Here is a 26,682-nt window from a genome sequence, read left to right as displayed (position 1 = left end):
TCCCGGGAGGACATAAACACCGGACAATAAACACCGCCCCTCCCCCCCACAGGAAAAACAAAACATCCAAGGCGCTGCTGCGGCGGCGGACCCTCGGCACCCGGCTCCGAACGTGATCATAAAAACAGAAGCAGGGCTGAGCCCGGGCGCCTGGGAGCACGGTGCAGGTCGCGGGCCGCGCCGCAGGGCTCGCCTGCCTGGCAGCGCGGGTCCGGCGCTCCCGGGGACTTTCACCTGCTCTGCAGGCGGGCGTCGCGGGGCGGGGCCAGTACGGGCGAGGGGCGGGGCCTGGGCGCCCGTGGGAGGAGCCGGCCCAGGCCCCGCCCCGCAGGAGGAGCAGCTCCGGGGCGGCCGATCTGGCGTCTCCGTGACAGGCGCCCCGCTCCGCCGCCGCCGCCGCCGCTGCTGCCGCCGCCGCCGCCGCTGCTGCCGCCGCCGCCTTTTCTTCCTCGTCCCGGGCAGCCGCCGCGCCGGGTCCCGCTTCGGGCCGCGCGCCCACCGCTCCCTTCCCCCGGCCCGGCGCCGCCCGCTCCCGCCGCCGCCGCCGCCGCCCTCCTCGCCCGCAGGAATCGTGCGGCCACAGCGCCGCCCGCAGCCGCGCAGCCCGCTGCCGTCCGGCCCTCGGCGCCGCTCGGGTCCCGGCTCCCGCGGCCGCCTGCGCCCCTCCCCTCCCCTCCCCTCCCCTCCTCACCCCTCCCGGGTCTGGCCAGCCCCTTCCCGCCGCCGCCTCTGGAGGAGCCGGTCCACCGCGGGTCACCACCATGCCCAGCAAAACCAAGTACAACCTTGTGGACGATGGGCACGACCTGCGGATCCCCTTGCACAACGAGGACGCCTTCCAGCACGGCATCTGCTTCGAGGCCAAGGTGAGGGGCCCCCGAGGGGGGGCAATAGCCGCCTGGGGGCACGTCCGAGCGGACGCGGGGCTGGCGGGCCAGGCTGATGTCGGGGGCCTTTCTGTGAGGGAGGGGACTCCCCTGGTCGGGACTGAATTCCGCGGGCTCCTGCCCAGAACTGCTTCAGAGCGGCTGGGAAGTTTGGGCGGTTTTGCTGCGCCCCCTCCTCCCACCTGCGGACGCCCCCATCCTCACCTCCCGGGACTGCCCGACTTCCCGATCCCTGCTTCCGAGCAGGAGAAGCCAGCGAGGGAGCGCAGCCTGGACCCCTGATTCTTTAGAATCGCTTTGGGGAAGCTCTGGTGTTATTTACCTGCTGGGATCCCGCGGGAGAGGTGCTTTCAGGAAGGTTTTGTTTTTGTTTTTGTTTTTGCTTTTTTAAAGGGGGGGATGCCTACTTCCTGTTCGAGGAAAATATTACAGGGGTGTTTCTGTGTTTGTTTTTGTTCTAGATTTCAGGTAACCGGGTCCAGGTGTCAGTCACTTCTTAAATGCCTGATTTGCCAGGACTTCTTTGCAGGCGCCAGTCATTGAAGGGGGAGGGGTGAAAGCTGCCCATTTGCTAGTTTTGTGGCGTAATGTTAAGTTTCAGCAGCTAGTAGGGACCCGCTGTTGAAGAATTTAGCGGGGATGACTGGAATTTGCAGCGCCAAGGCCAGAGCCCCGGGTCGGTCCTTGGGGAGGGGGCGGGGCGCAAGCCTCGGGACTGGACCCGGAGGTGCGCGGTAAGGCTGGCCCCCTGGGATGCCCTTCCCAGAGGGAGGCATTCTGGTTCCTGCGATCGCAGCTGGGCTCCCGCTGCCCATCGCTTGCGGAAAGTGCTTCTGCTCTTCCTTCGTGCCGCCTGACCCCAAAGACTCAGAGTTTCTCAGCACCTGCAGCGTGCCTGTCGCTGATAAGTGACAGAAGGTATTGCCCCTGCCAGGAGGTTGTTTTTTAGGTTCTTGCTGGTTTTGAAAAAAGACACTACTTTAGATGTGGAGACTGTTTTACTCTCCGTTCCCTTTTTTCCTTCCTGGCTTTGAAGATGCAGGTTGTTATCTCAGGCAAGGGTGATTCCGCCAGGTGGCTATTTCCTTCAGTTTGTGAAACATTTTTTGAGTGTCTGACACGTGCCCAATGCAGTTAGTTACCTTCAGATCTTTCTCCTTCTCATGGGGATGTGTGAAGTGGTGAATCTTACTCCCCCCACCACCCCATAACCTTCCCCCAACCACATTTGCTTGACCTAGGACACCCCTGCCTCCATCCCACTCAGACCCTGTGGAGGAATGCAGAGCGGAGTTAGTGGGTATGGCTGGGACCAGAGTGGGGCTGTAGCCAAGATCTTATCTTGTTTCTCTCAGAATAGATCTGGTTGGTCTAAGATGGGATGTTTGGGTTAATTTTTGTCCAGGCCTGTTGCTCTGGTGAGCCTTTGTCACTGTACAGCATGGCTTTTCATTGTGCCCATAATTCAGTTTTCTTGGATATCCGTAAACTGGGGAATTGGCTTTGTCTTGTTTGGTTCACCAGTGCTCTGTTTCACAAGAATGTGGGCAAGAAGGGGGATCAAGAATTAAAGTGTTTTAAACCCTTTTTAATTCTTTTTTGCACAGTCTCTGCCTTTGGTCCCGACGAGGTGTCAAAACGCGACAGGCATAAAAATCCTATTGAAAAGTCCGATTCTTGCCACCCCCAATTCTAATTTCACTCATCTGGGGGGAGCCTGGGACTGGGTACCTTTAAGGGGGATTGTAGTGATTTAATGCAAGTGGCTGGGACCAGATTTTGAGAAATATTGGGCTTGAGGCTTGCCTCCAACTTGCTGGATCTTACCTTCACCTTCCCTACATGGAATTTCTTTTCTAAGCAAATGTCTGGGGCCTGCATGATGTAGTTCCTCTAGTGACTTCCCCAGGTTCACACACAGTGGTGCTTGATTAGAGGATGGGGAGCCACAGCTGGTCCAGGCTGTTCCTAACGCAGATCTGAGACACAGTTGACCAAGGGGTTCTGCCCTGAGAACGGCAAGGTAGAGGAGAAAGCACAGGGCTGACTGAGGACTGGTCCTAACTCCCAGCCCTTTGTAATCAATGCTGGACACCAGGACGTTCAAACTGCATCAGCCAGGACCCGAGTAGCGGTGGAATCCGATTTTCTGTCCCAGAAAAAAACCCAGCCTCCTCGGGCTGGTTTCCACCTTCCACCAGAGCAGGGTCTGTGGACCTTCACGCTCCTTGGGATGTCAGGGTTAAATCTGCACCACATTCGTTTTGGAAAAAAGCACGGGCTGGGAAATGTAAATGTAATCTCGGGGCCTTGTCAGATCCCCTTGGAAAATGAGCCCAGGTCTTTTCTGTCCCAAGCGCTGGCAGTTTTTCAGAATCAACACTGGATGGAGGGGCTGTGTGGATGGATGCCACTCATCTTCAGGCCTCTGCAGGGATTGAAAGGGTACGGCTGGGGTAGAAGGGTGTCTGGGAGTCAGACGGTCGGCGCATTGAGAAACAACATCATGAGGGCACCTGGGTGGCTCAGTGGGTTACGCGTCGGACTCTTGATTTCGGCTCAGGTCATGATCTCAGGGTCGACAGATTGAGCCCCGATGGGGCTGGTTGAGGAGCCTGCTTAAGATGCTCTTTCCTTCTCCCCCATCTCTCTCTCTCGAAGAAAAAAAAAAAAAAGAAAGAAAGAAAACAAAAAACATCATGCACTTAATCTCAGATGTTTTTCATGCGTGGTTTCATGTGATTCTCACTGCTTCCCTGGAGGCGGGTCTCCTCATGTCTTATAAATGACGGTATAGGCTGGGGGGGTTGTTGCCTGCTGTAGTGCACACAGCTGTGGATGGCAAAGCCAGCATTTCAACTGCTGGGAGCGTTGACTCCTTCAGACTCCCAGATCGCGTGCTTACTTAGTCATTTTTATGGAGTGTCCACTCTGCCGGGCGGTGGTCTGATTCATGGCTCCCTGGCGGGGCATTCTCAGGTTGCTGGCCTCTTGGACTCTGATGTAGGAAATTCCGTAAACTTTTAGTGTCGGGCTATTTGCACATATCCCCTTTGGTTGGGCGCTGCTCCTAATTACCTGCCCTCCGTGGGCAGCATGGGTGCCTAGCCCACTGATCTTTGCTGGGAGGTGGGTGGTAAAATCTCACTCGGCCTGATGGCTTATGTGGCTGCTCTGTCCCTGCCTCTCCCTTTGTCCCCATGTGTCTTCCTGGTAGCCAGTGCCACTGACCGACTGTCTCCCCGTGCTGGGTGAGGAGGGGACTGGGCATGGCTTTGGTGTTTATGCATTTTGTAGGTGGTTTTTTTTTTTTTTTTTTTAATTCACATGGGACTTTCCCATACAAAGCCTTTTCTTCAGGTAGAAACAGAAGCATTCATGTCCTCTCTGTTTCTCCGATGAAAAAAATTGGGGATCAGAGGGATTAACTCATCTAGCATCACAGAACTGCTCCGACCATCTGATTCTAGCTGATATTTAGTGAGAACTTACTACGAGCCATGGAGCTGCTGCTGCCCCAGGGCCGTTGTCTCCTGGTTCCGGTTCCTCCTCCTGATGCCCAGTCTGTATACCCAGGCTCATCGCCTCAACCTTTCCTGGAGACCATGAGTCTGGCGCAGACTGTCACAACCGGAAAGCACCTCAGCTTACCTAGGACACAACCCCCTGTTTTATAGCCGAGGAAACTGCAGTGCAGGGGAAGTTGTTGACCCAGGCTCACCTCACTAGATAAGATGAGATCCAGGCTTCAAGTCAGTTTCAGGAATCTCTTGTTGCTTAACCGATTACCCGAACACGAACACGAAGTGGCTTTAAGCAGCATCTGTTTATTTTGTGTGCCAGGAATTCAGGCGGGGCTTGGCTGGGCTGTTCTTCTGTTGCACGTGTTGTTGTTGATAGGCTCAGTCATTTGGCTTCATTTAGCTGTGGCTGGGCCGGGTTGGAAGGTCCTTGAAGGCCTCTCTCACATGGCCCGTTCTCCCAGGGGTGGTTCTCTCCATGGGGTCGCTTGGATGTCCTCATAGCATGATGGCCCTTTTATGTGGCAGCTGGGTTTGGGGAGGGAGTGTTCCAAGCAACGAAGGCAGAGCCTTGAAGTCCTGTCGTCCAAAGTTAACACAGGGTCATTTTTTTATTCTGTTCGTTAAATCAGGCCATAGGCTGGCTCAGATTCAAGGGGAGGAGAGGTGGACTTCATTCCTGAGGGGTGAGCATTAAGGCCACATTGTATGGGTGCACACGGGGTGGGAGAGATTGCCGAAGCTGTCTTTGGGTCATGGTTGGCTACGAGATTTTGTGCCCCTCTGCATACACTGTGTGCAGAGATGTGCGTGTTATTTGAGGATGTTGTCTCCTGCCTCTGTGTGGAACCCCTGCCCCAGCATCAGGGGCATACATAGCCAGCAGTAAGAACGTATTTGTCAAGTGGAAGAAAGTACTCGCTGTAGAAAGTCTGAAAGTAAAGATATTGTCCTATTGTGGAGTGATTTTGCAGTTGGGAGCTCCTGGTCAAATCTGAACTCTGCTGTCTAGACATATTTCCCTCCTTGCTAAATGGAAGTTTCTGTGATTTGGATTTTAGAGATTCCAGAAACCCTGGACGGCAGGCTGCCTGTGGATGCCTCTTGAGCATGCTGCGGCGAGGCCTTCCAGATTAGGACATTACATTATTGGCTCACCATAAATGGGGTGCTCTGACTCATACTTGAGCGCATAGCGTGGTGAAGAGCTCTCACCCCGACTCCACAATATCCTGGGTGTGGGAGTTTTGCCTCCAAGGTCTTATCTTCTGGACCAGTAGGGGTTCAAATGAAGGGCCTGCTGTATATACCGACACTGCCACTGAAGCAGAGTTTCATTTCACCTTCTCATGTATATGTCCAGATGCTTTCAAACTCATTGAAATCTTTTTTTATTTTTAATTAAGTAAGTTCTGCCCCCAACATGGGCTTTGAAGTCACGACCCCACAATCAAGAGTTGAGTGCTCTACTGACGGATCCAGCCAGGCGCCCCTCCCATTGTTATCTTCTGCCGGACCACTTTTGGGGGGCAGTCAGTTTCAGAGATGCAGCGCTGCTCTGAGATGATGGCTGTTTTTACTCGTGCAGGTGCCCCACTGTGTTCCTCCACAGCGGATGTTTGGGGATCTGGTGGGCGGGTCTGTTTCTACCTAGCCATACATTTTGTGAATTGATGGCTTTCAGTCTTGTCTCCTTGGTGCAAAATGTCCGGGTCCCTTCAATGTGCAGATCATTCAGCCACATGTAATGTTGACCTTTGCCAGTCATTATGTCCAAGACCCTAATCAGACTCACCGTTTATTATCGCTTACTCATAATGCTGCTACTTCCAAGAACTTGAACTTTCAGAACGCTTTCTTTGACTATAATTATCCGCCTCCTCACACCCTCGTCGCCTTGAGGCCTTGAGCTCCCTGGTGAACTTGCCATCTTTGTCCTGCTTCCCAGGGCTGCCTGGGGCCATGCCCATGACCCTTTCTGCTCCTTCCACTTTGCTACCCAACATTGCAAACTTGGTGTCTGCTGCTTTCCTTCCTCTTTTTGGAAAATGAACTTCCTTTCCCTGCAACATTCTGAGAGTTTTATTGAGGCATAAGTCACATACCATACAGTTCACTAACGTGAAATGCACAATTAGGGGGTTTTAGTATATTCACAGATACATGCAACCATCACCATAGTCAGTTTTGGGATATTCTCATCACCTCAAAAAGAAACCTCCATACTCTCAATTTAGCATCCCCTACCCTCCCATCCATCCCAGCCCTAAGCAATCATTCAACTACTTTCTGTCTCTAGATTTGCCTATTCTTGACATTTCATATCCATGAAATCATATAGTATGTTTTTGTGTGCGTGTGTGTGCGTGTGCGTATGAGTGGTATTTTTTTTTTTTTTTTAAGATTTATTTAATTGAGAGAGAGTGCACCCACACATACGGGGTGGAAAGGAACAGAGGGAGAGAATCTCTAAGCAGACTCCTTGCTGAGTGTGGAGCCCGACAAGGGGCTCGATCTCACCATCCTGAGATCACGACCTGAGCTGGAACCAAGAGTCGGACGCTTAGTGGACTGAGCCAGCCAGGCGCCCTGCGGGTGACATCGTTAGCTTAGCATGTTTTCAGTCCGTATTGAAGCCCGGGTGAGTGCTTCATTTCTTTTAATGGCCAAATCATACATCACTATGTGGGCCTACCACATTTTGTTTATCCATTCATCCACCGATGGCTGCTGAGGTTCCTTCTTTAGCTTCTATGAAGACTTTTTCTATAAACACGAGTGTCCTTGTTTTGGTGGGGATGTCCGTTTTCATTTCTTGTGGGTAGATAAGGAGGAATGGAATTGCCTGGTCTCCTAGTAACTGGGTTTCACTCTTTGTGGAACCGGTAGGGGCTGTTTCTAGTGTGGTTGCCCCATTCGCACCAGCGGGGTTTGGGTTTCCCATGTCCTCATCGGCACTTACTATCGTCTGGCTTTTTGAGTCTAGCCAGTCTGGTGGGTGTGAAAATGCTGTCTCATTGTGGTTTTGATTTGCATTTCTCTGATGAATAACGATACAGAACATATTCTCATGTGTTTATTGGCCATTTATATGTCGTCTTCGGAGAAATGTCTATTCAGATCCTTGACCCATTTTTGGATTGTCTTTTTTTTTTTTAAGGATTTTATTCATTTATTTTACACAGAGAAAGAGATCACAAGTAGGCAGAGAGGTAGGGAGAGGGGGAAGCAGGCTCCCCGCTGAGCAGAGAGCCCAATACGGGCCTCAATCCCAGGCCCCTGGGATCATGATCTGAGCCAAAGGCAGAGGCTTAACCCACTGAACCACTTAGGCGCCCCTTGGATTGTCTTTTTTAAAAAGTTCTTGAGCTGTAAAAGTTCCTTATTCTGTATTCAAGTCCTTTATATAGATGTGAGCACATTTCTCTCTATCCTGTGGGTAGTCTTTTTACCTTCTTGATGCTGCCCTTTGAAACACAGATGTTTTTCATTGTGATGAAGTCCAATTATATATTTTCTCCTTGTCCTGCTTCCTTTTTTTGAGATCCCTTTGCCCTCCGTCCTCTGCAGAGTTCTTGTTCAATCTCCTCTGCACTGGCACTCCCCACCTTTCCCTGGGCCCACCTTCCTCCCCAGTTGGTCACTTGTCTCTGCCCAGGAATGCGCTGTGCCCTTCCCTACATGACGACTCACTTCTCTGCATCTCTTTAACAAGTGTCCCTCCCTCCCTTGCGCAGCTCATTCCCAGGAGAGAGCAGTCTAGTCTCTGCAGTTTCCCAGGGTCTCTCCAGCTCCTGGAGGTGTGCTGACTTCTGTCCTGGCTCCACATACAGGAGCTGTTGTACGGTTTCCCTTTTCTGTCCTTGTTCCGTGCTGATTTTCTTGCTGTGCAGCCTGTCCTCCTCTTCGGAATGCCTTAGTCTGCCCTCCAAGCAGGCTCGCAGGTGGCTGTGCTCTGCCTGTCCCTCGAACTTGCCCTTCTCCTCCTTGCTGGCTGTTCTCTCTCCTCCCTTGGACCTCTCCTGGGAGGGCTTGTTTGCATGCCCTCCTCGCTGCTAGGCAGGTTGGCTCCTGGACCTCTAACTCTAGTCCAGCCCGCAGATCTCTGTTTGCTGCTTCCGCTGACCGTCTCTGCCCCAAGGAACGTGGATAAGCTGGCAAATCTCTCTGACTTGGGGCCTCTCTTAGTGACCCCACCATGCTCTCGGGCACTGAGGCCTGACATTTTGGAGCACTGCCTGGACCCTTTGGTTTAACAGCTGACTCATCGGTTGGCCACTGGATCCCCATTGTGGCCAGGCTCTTCTGTGAATCCCCATATCAAGTCAGTTGCTACGTTCTTGAATCTTCTTGATGATCTCCGCCCATCCATCCTTTCCCACCTCTGGCTGGTTCAGACACTAACCGCCTCTTCCCAGACTGTTTGAATAACTTTCTGGAGGCCTCCACTTGATCCTATAAACTTTTGCTCTGGTAATTTTCCTGCAATATAATTATGTTGTCCTCCTACTCAAAAACACAGAGAGTCTCCAAGCCTACTATATTAGATCCAAAATTCTTAGCATGATATTCAGGGCTGTTTTTGAACAATTCCCCTTCTCACCCCATACTCCGAGCTGGTCAGAGCATACCCCATTCCCTTGGCTCCCATGTCACGTCCCACACAGATCTAGCCTAGCGCCCCTTGCTGGGGCAGATGTGACCTGTCCCTCCTCTGTGTTGAGGGGACTAACCAGACCCCACTGTGCAGTTAAGCAGCTCTGATTTTTTCTCCCCGTGCCATCATCAGGGGCCTTGTCACTTTGAGTCCCCCCACCCCCATGCCTTCTGCAGTGCTGAGTGCAGTGCCTTGCATAGAGAATGTGTATTTGCAGTAAATGAACATAATTTCTGAGATGCTCCCTTTGAGGACTGCCAGGAGGGCGCTGACGTGAGCCCAAGGACTGGATAGGCCTCCGCCAGCTTCCATCCCCTCCTGACCTGGTCTCTTGCTCTGTGTCTGTGACTTGCAGTCCCCTGGCTTCCCAGGACGCACACCCTCCGCGCAGCCCGCCCCATGCCTCTTCCTTCCAGAGGAAGTGCCGAGTAAGCATTTTTCCTGAATTAAATGGAATCCCCATGATGGATGTGCCATGGAATTAGAATCTTTGATTACAGAACATCTGCCCAGTTTCAGGAGGAGATAATTGTCATTTATTAGTAAAAAGAAAAAACCCCAAACATTTTCAGCCTGTTGTGTTCTCATTAATGAATTGGTACCCCCTACCCCATTCATTGTTTTGTTTCCTTTAACTTGCTACTTTAAGGACATGGATTTGGTGGACAATATAGTATAGCATGAATTCAGGACCCAGACTGTGCTTGGGTCCAAATCCTGGCCCTGTCCCTCTCTTGCTGTGTGACCTTCTGTGAGTTACTCAACATCTGTCCCATGGTACCCTGGTCTGTAAAAAGAGGGTACACGTACCCCTACCTCCTGGGATAAATGAGTTGCACATGGAACGCCTCATGCAGAGCCTGGCCCAGGCTGGGCTGTTGTTGTTGTTATTATTATTATTATTATTATTTTGTCCTACAAATTGCACCATAGGTTGCATCTGTGCGTGGTTGTAATCTGCAGCCTTAGATTCATTCTTTGGCAAGTCAGAGGCCTGGTAGTGTATCCACGCCGCACGCCCATTTAAAGCTGTAGCTACAGGACCACTTGGATTCCCAAAGTTGCAACTCAGACAGCGTGGCTGCTTTGGGGGTTTAAAATAGCTGTCAGCCTCCTTGGGAGGGAATTAAAAAAAAAAAGGGTTAACTTGCTTCTGGTGCATGCCCCCATCACATGTGTTTCAGCCTTTAATCCTCATTAGGATTAAAAATCACAGAATCTCCTGGCGTGCGGGATGCTGTCTGTCTTCGCTGTCTTTCTCTGAATGTCTTGGATAAATATTTCTTTAAGCAGAGGTAATCTAAGCTGAAGGAATCTGGCATCATGGGATTAATTAATATCTCGTGATGCTTACATTTTCCTTTTCAATTTTTTGATTCAGCATCATGTTTCTTTGTAAGCCCCGGAGCAGCTGGCTTTAGAAGTTACTTACAGGGGCACTTCCAGCAGGTTTCACATCCAGAGCGCCCCAACACTTTGGACCCCTTGCCCTCCCCTCCCAACCCCCAGTGTGAGCCCAGCGGTTTTCTTGTCAGTTTTCTGCAGCACTTGATGGGGGCTCGTGGGTCTTCCCTGATGGTCATCTGTGCAGGTGGAGGGCTGTGGGCTCTCTCCCATTTATTCTGGAAGCTACCATGTTCCCGGGAGGACTGTTCACCTGACCAGCCTTGAGAGCTGAATGAGACCTGGAACTCTCCTACACCCAGAACATTCTGAACTGCGGAGAGGGAGACTCATGCTTGCAGAATTGCCCCAGGTCCTGGGTTCAGTGCTGCTGTTCCCTGCTGGTCGGGTGTGTGCATCTCTGGCCTCCCAATCTAGGCCGTAAGCTCCTCTAGAGCCCAGCGGAAGCACCACGTGTCTGCCTCACGCTGTCCACATCATAGAAAGCCAACATCATAATCACGGTCATTTTAAAAGCACTTACTGTGTTCCAGGCCCTGTTCATATTCTCTGAAGTGATTCGTCTTCCCAGCAGCCGCGGAAGTGAAGGTTCTCTTATTTCCCGTTTTACAGATGGGGAAGCCGAGGCATAGGGAGATGGAGCTTGGTAATGGGTGGGTCCTCCCAGCCAAAGCCAGGCGTCTGGGCTCAGGCATCATCACTGCTGATCTTTAAGAGCTAATGTCTATCAAGTTCCATATTTTATGCTTTGTTCTTAGCGTTTTACGTATGTTGACTGGTTTAATCTTTACAGTGGCCCTGTGGGGGGGGTGCTGTTCCCATTTCGCAGATGAGGAAACCGAGGCACATCTCTTTAGGCTGGATCGAATGGGCAAATGGTCTGTTAGAGGGGGTGGTCTCGCACCTCCCACCGGGGTCTTGCCTGGGCCCCGGGGACCGGTCTGCTATGTGCCAGCGGGCAACAGGCCACTCGCAAAGACCCCTCTGGTGCGCCATGTTGCTGCTGTCTAGACACGGACGTGCGGCATCCGTGAGCGGGCCAGCGGCTGGGCGGAGAGGAGCTCGGGAGGCCCTTCCTTCCTGAAGAGTTTGCTGGGCTCTGGCTGTGCACTTCCTGTGTCGTGGGGGGCTCCACTCCCCCTCACCACCCCTCTTCCTCCCGGCCGCCTCCACGGCCCTTCTCGGCCTTTCTGGGCTCCTGAGGACCCGTCCTCTAGGCCCGGAGGCCCCTCCAGGAGAGAGGGAATGAGGGCCGCCTCCCGCCGCGGAGCCCCTGTCGCTCTTGGTTGGAGCTCTCAGCCCACAGCCCACCACAGAGAGGCTCCTCGGTGGTGCCCTTTTGTTCGGGCTTGACGGCGGACGCTTCCGTTTCTGTGTTGGCCTCTCTGGACAGGCAGAGGCGCTCATGTGGAAGCGTTTTCTTTTTCTGCCAAGAGGAAGATTAATGTCTCCCAGGGGCCGAGTGACAGGTAGCATGACGTCTCACTCCCACGCTCTTTCCACATAATCACACGTGACCTGTACCTGGGCTGTGCTGGCGTTTCCAAGCTGGCCCGCCACGTGTGTGGATTTTCTTTTCTTGAATTTGGCAGCGCCGCTTGAACGCGTCGTATCCTGGGCACCCATCCCCAAAGTAGGATTGAAACTTGACCCCTGGACTCAAGGTTACTGAAATGCAACTCTTTCCTCCTTCAGGTCAAGAATTCTGCAGCGTCCTTCCACGAGGAGAATCTCCCGCAGATGCCTTCCATTAGCGAAAGCAGCTGTTCTCAAACTTTGACGTCTCTCAGAATCATCTGGAAATCAATCAAAATACAGAGGCCTGGGCTTGTTGAAGGAGCATTAGGGCCTGATCTGTCGTGATCGCATACGTCTTCCAGGTGATGCTGACAGACACCCTAATCTGATGAAGCTGGAGCACTGGTTCTCACACCTGGTGCTCATCTGGGACTTAAGAAAACACGTTCTGATGGTGGGCTGTTCTCGGTGATTCGAATTCAGTTAGTAGGGGGTGCCTCCTGGAAGTTGCTGTTTTCAAGTCTTCTCTTTCTTTGCTGAGGCTGTTTGTTTTTTTGTTTTTTTCCCAAGCACATACTTAAATGAAGCCTGCTTTAACATTTTGGTCAGATAATTCTATATCCTCCTCTTGGTGTTGGCATCTGTTGTTGTCTTCTCTCATTCAGTCGAGATTTTCTTGGTTCCTGGAGTGATGAATGATTTTTGATTGAAACCTGGACGTTTTGGGTATTAGGAGCTTCTGAGTCTTAATTAAATCTTCTGTTTCAGCAAGATGCTTCTGCCCGTGGCAGGGGAGGGGAGTGCTGTCTCATCACCGTCAGGTGGGGATGGAAGTCTAGAGTCTTTATTGGCCTCGGCTGAGACCACGCCGGAGCCGGGCGGGCGTGCCTCACTGGTGGTACTCGTGGGGTCTCTGCTGACCCTCTGCCTGTTTAACCGCTGGGTGGTGGTGAAAGTTCTGAACTCTCTGGTAGGTCTCCTCTGACCCCCAGCGGGGAGGGGGACGGGGAGGCCATGTTATCCTGGTGGCCCTGCTTCCCTTCAGCCTTCCCCGATAGCCCTGGGAAGAAGGAAAGGGTGAAGCATCTCCTTCCAGCCTGATGAAGGCAGATGTCAGGTTTCTTTCTTTTTTTAAAAAAATTTTATTTGAGAGAGAGAGAGAGAGAACACAAGTAGGGGGAGCGGGAGAGGGAGACCCAGGCTCCCTGCTGAGCAGGGAGTCCACTGTGGGGCTTAGTCCTAGGATGCTGAGATCATGACCTGAGCCTAAGGCAGATGCTTCACCCACTGAGCCACCCAGTTGCCCCAAAAAGCAGGTTTCTTGAACCAGCAGGTGGGGGCATGGTTTTCTTCTGTGACGCTGGGCTAGAGTAGGGCTGTCATTGTCTAAAACTCTGTCATGTGGAGCTGCCCCTGTCCTGGTCCTTTAAGCTGGAGAAAGCCGGCTCATCTTGGGACTTTTTTTTTTTTTAAAGATTTTATTTATTTATTTGATAGAGATCACAAGTAGGCAGAGAGGCAGGCAGAGAGAGAGGGGGAAACAGGCTCCCTGCTGAGCAGAGAGCCCCATGTGGGGCTCAATCCCAGGACCCTGGGATCATGACCTGAGCCGAAGGCAGAGGCTTAACACACTGAGCTACCCAGGTTGCCCCTCATCTTGGGACTTTTAAAAATTTTTAAATTTTTTTTAGGAATCTCTACAGCCAACGTGGGACTCGAACTCACAACCAGGAGATCAAGAGTTGCTTGTTTTGGGGACTGAGCCAGCCAGGCGTCCCAGGATTTTTAAAATTGTCCGTCTGTTGGCTTTCCTGGGTTTCTGATTTTTCCAGCAACCAGTCTGGGATACATGAGGCCGAAAGAAAACCCAGGGAAACCTACTACCATGTTGTGCCTTGGGTGCGGAGGTCCCTGGCCGGTTGGCCTTCTTTCCACCTTTGAGTCCTCTTCTGCTTCTTTTCTATGTCCTAGTTGGAGTTCTCAGTGCTTGTCAGTGGGAGGATTAGAGGGGTTCGTGGAAGAGGTGATGGGAGACGAAGGTCCAAACTAGCAGTTACAGAGTAAGTCCGAGACGAGCAGTGCAGCAGAGGGAGCTTGGTCGATGATCTAGTAATAACATCGCAGGGTTATCGGACGATGACGACGCTTGTCCTGGTGAGCACCGAGTAACAAGTGGACTTGTTGAAGCGATGGGTACACCCGAAACTGGAACCTTGTCCTCTGTACGTCGGTAAAGCTCCCCCAGGTGATCGTAATCAAATCAGGACCCATAATTGAGAATCTCGGGGTCAGCGGCTGGAGCCAGCCGAGGCAGTTCTGGTGGAATGACCAGAGGCCCCGGTCTCTTCCCCAAGGGCTGGTCTTTATGAATCTTTGTGTAACCTCTCCTAAGTCCTTAAGACCCTGATAGTCCCTTTCCTTCCATAGATTTATGGCTTCCCTCCATGTGGCCCGTTCTGAAGCTAACTTGTGTTCCCAGAATACATGTTCCCAACTGCAAGTGTAGAAATAGATCCAGTCCTATAGGACGTATTTATCGTGCTTCTGTACTGGGGGCACAGTGCTTGGTGTTGGGGTCAGAGAGCCAGAAGACTGGACGGTGACCGGAGGGCCGTCCTGCTAGCTGGGGAGATATGGATATGTGGAAAGATGGGCACAGTGGTAGGCGTGGGTAGGAGCACATACCGTGTGCTGGCTGTTCTCTGAGGTACCTTACGCCCTTTCTCATTCAATCCTTGTAAGTACACTGCGTGAGAGATGGTATTTTCTCTCTTATCATGGTGGTTTAGGAGGCTCCGTATTAAGTGACTTGTCCAAGGTCACTCTATCCCCAAATCTAGGCAACACTGGATCTCGAATTTGCTAAAACAAGGCCTTGCATTTTCCAGTGGATGTTCTACTGAGCTCTCTTCACGAGCTGTGGGTACTGCTAGGCTGGGAGAGAGCTTATCTGTCCATCTTCTTCCCCAGTCCCAGGATGGTGTTCCAAGGCTGTGGTTAGTGGCTTGGTCTGTGACTTTGCAAGGGGTCCTGCAAGAGCATGAAATGAGGATTCTTGAGTGTAAGAGTGTCACTGTAGTAGTTGTGCAAAGAGTGGGTTGCACGTGTGTGTGTGTGTGTATGTGTGTATGGTAGGGGGTAGTAATAGACTGGTGAGAGCTGTTTGCGGCTGGAACCAGGGCCCCTGTTCCCTTCTGGAAGTTGCGAGAGGTGCAGCACCTTTCAGTTTCGTGTGTATGAATAATGACGGGAATGGGCAGCTTTTAGGGAAGTGAAAGAGAAGGGAAAGGTGTGCTGTGGTGGGAGTGGGGGAGACGAGGGTGTATATGTAGGTTTTAGTCCTTTTTTTTTTTTTTTTTTAAGAGTAAGAAAACCACAGATCTGAAGAAATGTGTGAGGTAGGAGGACCCATACCCCAGGAAGCTTTTAAATACCAGGCTTGAGGGATACCTAGGTGACTCAGTCGGTTAAATGTCTGCCTTCGGCTCAGGTCGTGATGCTAGGGTTCTGGAATCGAGTCCTGCATCAGGCTCCTTGCTCAGTGGGGAGCTTGCTTCTGCCTCTGCCTGACACTCTGCCTGCTTTTGCCCTCTCTCTCTCTGACAAATAAATAAATAAAATCTTAAAAATACCAGGCTTGAGAGATGTGGCTTGTAAACAGTAGGGAATAAAAAATGTTTCTAGGGGTGACCTACATGCGTGTGTGTATGAATGCGCACATACAGTGTCTTGGGATCAGGAGCGAGAGAAGAGCTGTTTGTAAAAATAAAGCCAACAGAGGACCAGTGCTAAAAACCCACGTGTAGGGCCCCAACCAGTGTGACCAATGGTGGGGGACATGGAAATGAAGGGGAGAGGTCAGAGAAGTTACAAAGACAGACTAGGGCCAGGCTGTATTGGGGAGGAGAGTCAGAAAAGATGCAGAGTTAAATACTCTGTGCTTCCTAGGAAACTGGATTGGATCATTGGGACTCGTGTGACAAAGCTTTAAGCCACCTCCATTAGAGGATCCTCTAAAGTCTGAACTGCACGAACTTGAAAGGTGGTTTCACTTGCCTCCTCTCGCTGTCTGGCCCGAAGCTGTTGGCCGGGGCTGGACCCTTGGCTGTGCCAAGTCCTGATGTCCCGTGTGGAATTCTCTGCCTTTCTTGAGCAGTCCTGACGTCTCTCACTCCCTAAGAGCTGGGGAAGCACATTGAGGCTTCTGACATGCGGCAGTTTCCTGTCCGTTGAGCCGCACGATGAGCACGAGACTGTGTCTGTGGGAGCCCCTCGTGAAAGGTGGAAAAGGCTGAGTGGGCTGCTTGGAAGGTCTGGCTAGCTGGCCTTCTCTGCAAGCTGGGATTATGACGACCCCTTCTCCCTCCCAGTCTCTTCTTGAAGTGGAGGTTGCTGAAACACGAGAACTTCAGGTGGCGATTCTAGAGGTCACTGTTGACAGATCTGTAATGGGTTCCTGAGGCTAATAATGTTGTTAGAGGCATCAGACAGCAACTTCCGGGGTGTCCCTAGACCTTTGGCTAATGTTCCCTGCCTGTATCCCAACCACTTCTGTCTCGTACAGTGCCCCCCCAACCCCACCGTCCCCCTCTGTGGTAACTGCTGGCCTCTGGGGTCCCAGAGGGAACACCATGTCTGATGCACTATGGACGCATAACAGGTGCACCACTGACCTTGCATGAACAAGCGAACCAGGCCGACGTCACTAAGCACGCATAGCTTCACTCCTCCCCACGTTTCCCTGGTGCCTTTGTCTGGAGTGGGATCCCTGGCCTCACTCTTGCCTCGGGAATTCTGCTTTGACCAGCCCGCTTGTTGTCTGAGTTGTGTTGGACGTATTTCTCAGAATGGTTTTTGTGGAGAGCGTGGGGTGTTGGACTTTGCCCTCTCAGCCTTTCCCTTGGCAAGACGGTGCAGATTTCTATGGTCAGAGGCTCCTTTTCCTTGATTGAAGGTGATCCAGCCCGCAGCCGGAAGCTGGCTTCCTCGTTGCCCCTTTCGGATGGGTTTGTCTGCTCCGTCCTCCTCTTACGGGGCTTCCCACCTCAGAGGCTGGTTTCCCACTGGTCTCCCGACTTTGGGAGGTGGTCTTCCTCTAATTGCTAAGCACCATTTGGCTTATAACCTGTTCTTTGTGTACGTAGCCTGGGCCCTACATGAAGGGGTTGAGCTTCTGGGTTTTCAGCAGTAGCTGCTCAGTAAACACATGGAGATGTGAGTGGAATGCAGCAGGGGTTTGGGTTTGGTGTGTCAGGTGAGGCTGCTCCCCTCGGGTCCTTAGACGTCAGGCGCTTCATGGCAGTTATGCCTTCTGGTGATGATTTCCTTTTCCCAGCAGTAGCTTATTAAGATGTCTGAACTACACGTGAGAGGCTGCGGACCCCCCGTCTTCTGTGGGGGAGGGCTCACTGCCCTGGTTCTGCCACATGGAAGGGATGCCCCTCCTTGCTCCCTGCTAGTCATGTCTTCACCAGCGTTTCCTCCTTACCCGGGGTGGCCGGGGCTGGGGAGACCTGGATATAGCATAGGAGTCCCGGATGGCGGCAGAACCAACCCTACCCTTGCTTGGATCAACAGCCTGGTCCTTGTCCCTTTCCTTTCCTTGGAAAGGTTCTTGTCCCTTTCCCCTCTTTCTACTTCAGCCCCCCCACCCCCAACCTGTAAGACACCAGAGCGGAACTCTCACAGCTGAAATCTCAGCAGATCCTCGAGGTCCCCTCCAAGTCCAAGAGTCTGATTCTGTTGGACTCTTCCCATTCCTTCTGCAGACCATCCCCCTTTCTTGATGAAGTCGCATCCCAGTTACCTGATGTCCACATACTGGTTGACAGATCAATTAGAGCAAACAGCCAGAATGCAGCCAGACGGCACGTGGTGCTGCCCGTGTTCCCGGCCGCGGCGTGCCCGCTCTCGGGGGCGTGGGAGGCGGATCTGGTGCTCCTGCCCCGGGCTCTTCATCTGTGTTGCTGAAGTAACCACACGCAGGCAGAATTTATTTGCTCCGTGTCTTATGTTCTCAAATATCTACACCTTTTTCTCCTCTCGGGGTTGGGGGGGAGCCTTTGAAGTCTCAGTTGTCCATTTTACCCTATTGCAGCCAAAAGAGAAGTTTTGAAAACAGTAGAACACTACAGGGTCATGATCTGCAGAAAGGCAAAGGAGGGGGAAAAAACAAAAGACTGAGCTTGGTCTTGGATTTTGTAGAAATTCAGGGGGGCGGGGGGCTCTGTGCGCCTGCCAGCTCTTGGGCCTGCCAGGCCTTGGTCCTGAGGGCAGCCTTCTTGCCCCCTTCATATGTCAATGGAGCTTTGCAAACCCAGCTGTGCCTTTGGATCCCACGAGAACTTACAAAACAGAGAAGCCTCTGTCCCCTAGGGACTCTCCGTTCCTCTACCTGGGCTGGGGCCTTTCTATCCCTGTAATTTAAAAGCTCCCAGGCGATTGCTCGCGCAGCCAGGAGACGAATGTGCGTGCAGGCAGGCCCCGGTTATTCAGACGGACCAGCTGATTGGGACAGAATGCCTTTCTGTGGCTTTCCTCGGAGAGGCATAACTGAACGAGGGACTGGATATGCTTGCGGGTGCGAACGCAGCACTTGCCTCCCCGCAGGTAAGAGCATGGGGGCCCCAGGTGCGTAGGTCTCCGTCAGAAGGTGGCTGGCAGGTTTGATGGCAGCTGGCCAAGAGGGTGGGAGGGTCATCCACGCGACGGTGATGGTCCCCTCTGAGAAGCCAGGAGGGGAGAGCCTGTAGCTGAAGCATTTGGCTGGGCGCTGCCGATGATCGCCTCGATGTGTTGTGTGGAACCTGCCAGGGCTGATCCACATCTCCCTCCCCGTCCTGTGATACATCTTTCTTTGTGTTGGTGAATGCACACTCCCTGGTAGCTGGCCTCTCTTTTGGGCCTGGGAGATTTTTCTCTCTGTCTTCCCTGCTCTCTCGCTGTTCTCCTTCCCCCTTCTCTCTTCGGCTCCTCCAATTTTTTTTCTGCCTCAGACTGGATTCCGCCATTTCTGGTATCTTTTAATGCAAGATGATTTTTTCAGGACCACTGTATGGGCACCTGAGATGCTGATTTTTATTTATTTTTAATTTTTATTTATTTTTGTAAGGCCTTTATTTGACACAGAGCAAGCGCAAGCAGGGGGATCAGCAGGGAGAGGGAGAAGTAGGCTCCCCACAGAGCAGAAAGCCCAATGCGGGGCTCAATCCCAGGACCCCAGGATCATGACCTGAGCCGAAGGCAACCACTTAACCAACTGAGCCACCTGGGCACCCTGATGCTGAGTTTTATTTCTAAATAAAAATCAGCATGGGAAAATACATACAAAGAGAGCTCAAGAATGAATGTGACAGATTTAAATGTACTTATGAGTTCATAGTCCTATTTCCAACTCAACTACAACTCAAGACTGAGGTTTCTTTTTTTTTCTTTTAATTTTTTAAAAATATTTTATTTGAGAGTGAGAATGTGTGAGCAGGGTGAGGAGCAGCAGAGGGAGAGAGATGAGCAGACTCTATGTGGAGCTCGACCTGGGGCTCAATCCTAGAACCCTGAGATGATGACCTGAGCTAAAATGGAGAATCAGGTATTTAACCAACTGAGTTCCCCCACCCAGGTGCCCTAGACTATGAGGTTTCTTCTTAACCTCTATTTCATCTGTGCTATCACGCTGAATTCTAGTTTTCAAGTGCATAGGGAATGATAGAATTCAATATCCTGTAATTACTCTTTTGGTCTATCCCATAATACCCAGGCTGCTGTCTCCGAATAGTAGATACTAACACTGGCATCAATTATAATGCTGAACACATTCAAAAGCCTTGTTTGCCAGGCCACCCCTATACTCTGCCATTCAAAAGAATGGCTGTCCTAGCTCCTTGCAGTACTCTGAGTAACATACGGCCCCTTATGGTGTCCATGTCCTGATCTCTAGTACCTGCACTTGTTACTTTATATGGCAAAGACTGCATTTGTGATGAAGGATCTTGAGAAGGGAGATGATCCAGGTGGGTTCTAAAAGCCACCATACATGCCCTTATAAGGAGGGGGCAAAACCCAATCACTTCCAGAAAAGGAAAAGAACCGAGTGATCTTGGAGGCAGAAATGGGGTGATGTGGCCACCAGAAGCTGGATGAGAAAGGAACGGACTATCCCCTAAACTCCTTGGAGAGAGGGTAGCCTGCCAACACCATGATTTTGGTCAGGGAAAAAGATTTTGGACTCCTGGCCTCCAGAACTGTAACAGAATAAGCTGCTGTTATCCCAAGTCACCAAATGTGTGATAATTTGTCACAGCAGCTGTAGGGGACTGATACAGTCACATGGCCTTTACACATTGTAATCGCTCCCTTTCAATGCCCACTTAGCCTTATTCCTTAATGACTATATACTTCAAATACTTCTATCCTTGTGTCTTGTCATTTTAATTATTCGAAGTTCATTCTCTGGGATCCTGAAGAAGGACTCATGGAACAGTATTTCTAGGTCTAGTTATGCCTTACAGTTTTCTTAGAGTGTGTCTTTATTCTGAGTCTGTGTTCTCAGGTACATAATATGTTCTCTGTGAGGTTTTCAATACATATATATGGGGGGTAGTTTGAGTTACTGTTCTTAGAGTTCTATTTCCCTGCTTTGATTTTGTTTGCAAGGACCCCTCTTAACCCTATGTTGGTTCTTCTTTGTCCATCTTCACTATTTGTCATGTTCAAGTCCCTTCGATGTATATTTTTCATCTGAACACATTCCTGACTTTTCAGGAGTTTTGTTAGGTCTATTTTTTTCTTCCTTATAGTTTAGTTTTTGTTTCTAAAATGATTATTTTTAAAATTTCTGATTCTTGAATTTAGTTACTTCTGAATTTTCATAATTCTAACTTATGTTTTCATGTCTTGCATAATTTACTTTTTAAAATAATTTTAGCTCATTTTGAAACGATGTTACATTTTAACATTTTTCGAATGTCTCTCTGGCATGTTTTCATTGTTCCACATCTCCAGAGCTATTTTGTTTGGTCCTTATTCTTTTTCTTCTAGAGCTGCCTATGGAGTTGACCCTGATATTTTCTTTAATTTTTATGTGAACTTGCTTTCCTGAATTTTTAAAAGGATGTGAGGTTCAGGAGGATTTTTGACTCCATAGTTCTTCTGTTTTCAGTTAGATTAGGATAACATGGTTCTGCTTCCCGCTCCCACTTTTTTGGAAGCTTTTCTTTCCTTTGTCCGTGTTGGCTGCCCCACCCAATTTTGATTCTGCTGTGGGTGGTTTCTCCTCTCTGTGGGATCCTGTCCTGGTAAGTCCGTTGAGAGTTCATGGAGGCTGGAGCTGCCCTCACCCTTTGGATCTCGTTGTGGGCCCTGCACAACAAATGTGGTTCTCCACTTTTCCTATTGTGGTCTTCAGTGAGTACCTGTTGGCCCTTTTGGGGTTCTCTTCTCTCCATCCTCACGGGCCCATTGCTTCCCTTTGTTTTTTCCCACACAGACACCAATACTATGCTGGCTGCTGATTTGTACCCATCCACATGTATTTTGGGGATTATGGGGCTACCTTGTCACCACTTTTTTTTTTTTTTTATGTTGTCCATAAGTTTTTAATTTTGTTACTTAGTTGCCCTGTTTTTAAGGATTGCTGAGGGCCCAATGATTATACGGTTTCATTGCTGCCATTTTCCCAGAATTGGCGTTCCATCTTTTTATTTCCCCTATGATTGGGAAAACTGCTGACTGAGAGTTTAAAAGTTGTTTTCCTCCCCATGAATCAGCAAAAGGTGTAAATATTTGAGAACATAAGACATGGAGTGAATAAATTCTGCTTACGTGTGGTTGCACTTGAGCAACATATTGATGAGCAGTTAAGGGAAGAAAGAACACCAGCTCCTTCCTCCCACACCCCCGAGAGCGGGCACTGCACAGCCGGGAACACGGGGAGCACCACGTGCCGTCTGGCTGCATTCTGGCTGTTTGCTCTAATTGATCTGTCAACCAGTATGTGGACATTAGGTAATTGGGATGTGACTTCATTGGGAAAGGGGGATGGTCTGCAGAAGGAATGGGAAGAGTCCAACAGAATCAGACTCTTGGAGTTGGAGGGGGCCTCGGGGATCCGCTGAGATTTCAGCTGTGAGAGTTCAACTCTGGTCTCTTACAGGTGGGGGGGCCTGGAGTACAAAGAGATGAAAGGGACAAGGTCCAGGCTGTTGATCCAAGGAAGGGTAGGGTTGGCTCTGCCGCCATCTGGGGCTCCTGTGTGCCATATCCAGGTCTCCCCTGACCCCCGGCTCCCTGCTGTGTAAAGGGTAAACAGACTATTGTCAAGTTGAAGAGGGCTTTTGTAGAGTAAATTGAAGGGTATTCACTCTCTTGTTTTAAGAAATTCAGTGTTTCAGTTAGTGGGTTTTCTTAAAATAGAGGCACACATAATTGGGGGTTTGTGTGGGATAATTGGGGAGTGGAACAGAGGATTTCATCCACGGTGTCTCTGCTCTCCCATGGCAGGATCAAGAGCAGAACCTGAAGGCCCGACCTCGTCCCACTGAACTTTTCACTCCAGCAGTGATAAATCTCGTGTTTGTTGACATTTCCAAGAAAAGGAAGTGTTTCTCTGAGAGTCCTGTGCTATCCATTGCACAATTGTTTACAACTGATGATTTAGTGGATTGCCATTTATTCATCTTCTCGTATTCTTCTCCTTAACAGTCGTCTTGCTTCCCTGGCCACGGAGGCAGTAATTCATATTTGTGTACCCAGTTTGGGTTCCATATGCATTACATGCATTGAGTGAACCTGGAAAAATGAAAGTAGTATGTGAAAAAGATTACTCGAATTCCATGCATTATTGAGCATTAATAATTCCCAGATCCTCAGGAGGTGCAGGGTGGCACGCCTTCCTGGATGAAATGGTTGAGAGGATTTGAATACTAATCCCCTTCTATACTCCCAGGCGCAGGCTCTCACCACCACCTTCCTGTGACAGTGACAGTAGATAAAACCACAGCAAAAGTGTTTTGCCATCAGAGAGACATGGCTCCTTGACGAGGCAGGTGCTTGGCAACTGCTTTTTCCTTGGTTTTTTTGGAAAGATTTTATTAATTTTTTTAAAAATTCATTTATTTATTTGTTTGACAGACAGAGCACAAGTAGGCAGAGAGGCAGGCAGAGAGAGAGGAGGAAGCAGGTTCCCTGTTGAGCAGAGAGCCCGATGCGGGGCTCAATCCCAGGACCCTGGGATCATGACCTGAGCCAAAGGCAGAGGCTTTAACCCACTGAGCCACCCAGATGCCCCTGAAAAGATTTTATTTTTAAGTAATCTCTACACCCAGGGCAGGGTTCAAACCTACAACCCCAAGATCAAGAGTCGCACACTCCGCAGACTGGGCCCTCTAAGTGAACCTGCTTTTCTGCCTCCTTCCTCACGTAGTCAGCTTGCTCCTGCAGTTTCTCAGACACTTGAATTACTGTGTTTGATATGCAGGTCCTCTGAGACCGTTATTTCTACCTACAGGTAGGAAAATTAGGTCTTAGCCTCCAAGTGTCCTTCATCCCTTGGCTGGTGAAAGGCTGTTTCCAGCAGGACTGGGACTCCAGAGCCCCTGCCATATTGCATGCTGTCTCTCCAAGCTGGTTCTGGAAAAATGTTCCCCCGCCCCCAGCCCCCCCAGCAAGAGAACAAGTGGGAATGTGCTTAGACTAGAGGATCATGGAAGATAATTTTGTTATTGCAGTGGGCAAGTACTTCTTGAGTTCTATGGCAAGCCAGGTACAGTGGTAGGTCTTAGGGCAATAACATAAAAATTTTTTTGTTATTTTTTTGTTATTATTTTAAAGAGCCAAGTATGAGAGAGCATGCCCAGGGGAGAGGCAGAGGGCGAGGGAGAGAGACTCTGAGGCAGGCTCCCCACTGAGCGTGGAGCCTGATGTGAGACTTGATCCCATGACTCCTGAGATCACGACCTGAGCTGAAATCAAGAGTTAGGTACTTAATCTGCTGAGCCACCTGGCACCCTGGGGAAGATGGACTCTTAAGTTCCTTTTGGCATTCTAGTTCTTCTGTAGCTGAGAATTCAGTATGTGTAACATGTTGGTCTACAGCCTTCCTCAAAGTTTGTTATGTCCATGTATGTATCAGAAGAGGGACTTGTGCTCTCGGCAGAGTATGTAGCTCAGCTCTCGGCCGGTGGGTGGGACGGGGCTGACTGTTACCCCTCGGGGTAGGAGAAGACCTTAGCATACTCTTGCCTCACCCTGAAAGTGGACTTAGCTCTCTGATGGGGTAGCCCTGATGGCATCACAATCATGGGTTGGTTCCCTTGATCCTTCTTCCCCATGCACGTGATTCCATTAGCACTAATCTCCCACTGGGACAGTGGCTGGGTTGGGGGGGTGGTGGGTGGTCTCTGCTTGCTTTGTAGACTTTAGGTCTCATTTAAATGTTGGCAGTGTGCGCTGGATTGGATTTGGTCAAGCCCTGCTTGATTTATTTTTACTGTGGAGCCCACAAAACCCATAAAACAGAGTTAGAGAACCAGTCCCTAATCATGCTTAAGGCTAACCATAAACACAGTCTTGTTGATGGATGGTTTAATAAATATCCACCAAGCGTCTGGTTTGAGACTGCAGGCATGTCCTGGGCCTGTTCACAACCTGGCCAGAGGTGGCTATGGACATGTGGCGGATTCTTGGACATCTTCAGGCCGTCTCTGCCTTTCTTTTGACTCTACAGGTTGAAGCTCAGGCTTGGCTCCATTTAGTGATTTATCCAAGATCACACAGTTAACTGCTTTATTAAATATTGTAAGATCACTGGAGGGAGGTAAACTGACAAGCAGTGTGTACTTGTTGCTTTGCTTCACACTCATGCTCACACTTGGCTTTCTTAGCTTTCTTTTCTTTTTTGGCTACACTGAATGTGAAGTATCAGAATTTACATTTCCCTCATTACTAGTGAGCATCGGTTCTTCCTGTTTTGCCATTTTTTTCTTTCTTGTGTGAATCGTTTGTTCCTCTCTCTTGTTTATTTTTCAATGGAGTCTTTAGTGTTTGCCTCGTTGACTTGTCAAAGACTTATCTGAAACCTGAGCTTTGTTATGTGCATTACTGCGGTCTTCCTCCACTCTGGCTTGTCTCTTCACTGTCATTGTCCTATCTTTTGTGGTATAAAAGATCCAGATTTTAATATAAAATGCACTGATCTTTTCATTTATGCTTACATTGCCTTTTAAGAACTTCTCCGTACTCTGAGATCCTAATGGTGCTATTCTATATCTTGGGTTTTATAAGATTTGCCTTTCCCATTTAGCTCTGGAATTTATTTTTATGCATGGCTAGAAATAGGAGTCTAATTTTATTTTTTCTTCTATGTAGATAACCAGTTGTCCTGGCACCATCTTAGCCTGTCTCTTCACTCCTTTCGCTGCGTCACTGCTGTCCTATATCAAGTGTCTGCAAGATGTGGAGGTTTGTTTCAAGGCTTTACTGCTCTGTTCTCTCGGTCTCTTTGTCTGTCATTCCTTTAGAACCTCTATTTTAATTATTATTGCTTCATTATAAGTCTTCTCATTCAGTAGGAGGATTCCCAACCTTATGGTCTTCATGATTTGTGGGACTTTGCTCTTTCCTAAAAATCTTAGAATTAGTTTAATGAGTTCTTCAAAAATCTCAAGCCAAAATGACAAGACAGGAGTGCCTGGCTGGCTCATTTGGTAGAGCGTGTGACTCTTGATCTCAGGGTTGTGAGTTCAAGCCCTGCTTTGGGTGTAGAGCTTACTTAAAACCAATCAGTACAGGGGAAACTGATATACACATCCTTATTTTAATCAGAATTAAATTGAACTTCTAGAATGATTTTGGTGGTAGCTGACATCCTTATGATTGTCAGTCTTCCAGTTCATGAATATGGCATATCTATTTAGATCTTCATGAGTGTCTTTTAATAAAATTTTATAATTTCTTCTCCACCTTTCATCAGATTGATTTGTACTGCCTTATGGTTTTGGTTGTTACAATAACAGGTATCTTTTTAAAAACTTTTCTGACTGGGAGCTGGTATTCTTGGCTTGTAGGCTGTGGCTCTTTTCACAAGTAGGCCTTCTTACATGGTCCTCATCTTCCCCATGGCAGAGGTCTCTCTGTTCTTCAGCTGGTCAATGACAGACTTTTGAACTTCTTATCAGAAATATGAAGAATCGTTATTTCAGATGGCTCATAATTATATGAAGTTATGCTCAACTTGATTCATGAAAGTAATCAAGATTACACCAGGATCTCATTTCTCACTGAAAATATTGGTAAAACTACAAAAGTTTGATCACCTACTCTGTTGACAACCTGCTGGGGACCTGAATACATACTTTTCCACTTGCTGGGGGGAACGTGGAGCGGTGTCCTACCTGTCTTTGTAGGGGACTGAGCAGTTAACTAGTACAGTTAAATATGCATATCCTCTTTGATCTAGGAATCCTAACTCTAGGCTTCTATTTCAGGTTTACTGATTTTTTTTTTTTTTTTTTTTTTTTTTTTTGGTTAATCTTAGAGAGTGAGTGCATGTGTAGGTGAGCTGGGAGCAGTGTGCAGAAAGAAAGAATCTCCAGGCAGACTCCCTGCTAAGGTTGGAGCCTGACATGGGGCTCCATCTCATGACCCTGAGACTATGATCCAAGCTGAAATCAAGAGTCAGTTGCTTAACCGACTGAGCCAC

General features: G+C 49.7%; 1 protein-coding gene across 4 annotated transcripts in view; it reads left to right on the top strand.

The window, feature by feature from the left end:
* The first annotated feature begins 339 nt into the window (after positions 1–339).
* Positions 340–26,682, top strand: part of NOS1AP (nitric oxide synthase 1 adaptor protein) — a 263,224-nt gene continuing 236,881 nt past the window's right edge. Inside the window, exons 1-2 of one of the 4 annotated variants that reach the window (XM_059146119.1) lie at positions 340–866; positions 25,350–25,442. In XM_059146119.1, the coding sequence (XP_059002102.1) occupies positions 762–866; positions 25,350–25,442 (198 nt within the window). In that variant the 5' untranslated portion in view covers positions 340–761. The remainder of the gene's footprint in view (positions 867–25,349; positions 25,443–26,682) is intronic. The other 3 variants (XM_059146120.1, XM_059146121.1, XM_059146122.1) reach the window with 3 other exon arrangements.

The sequence above is a fragment of the Mustela lutreola genome, chromosome 14 (genome assembly GCF_030435805.1).
Source record: "Mustela lutreola isolate mMusLut2 chromosome 14, mMusLut2.pri, whole genome shotgun sequence".
In the NCBI taxonomy this organism is placed as follows: Eukaryota; Metazoa; Chordata; class Mammalia; order Carnivora; family Mustelidae; genus Mustela; species Mustela lutreola.
The sequence above is the reverse complement of the archived record's forward strand: the minus strand, read 5'-3'. Positions and strand labels throughout refer to the sequence as shown.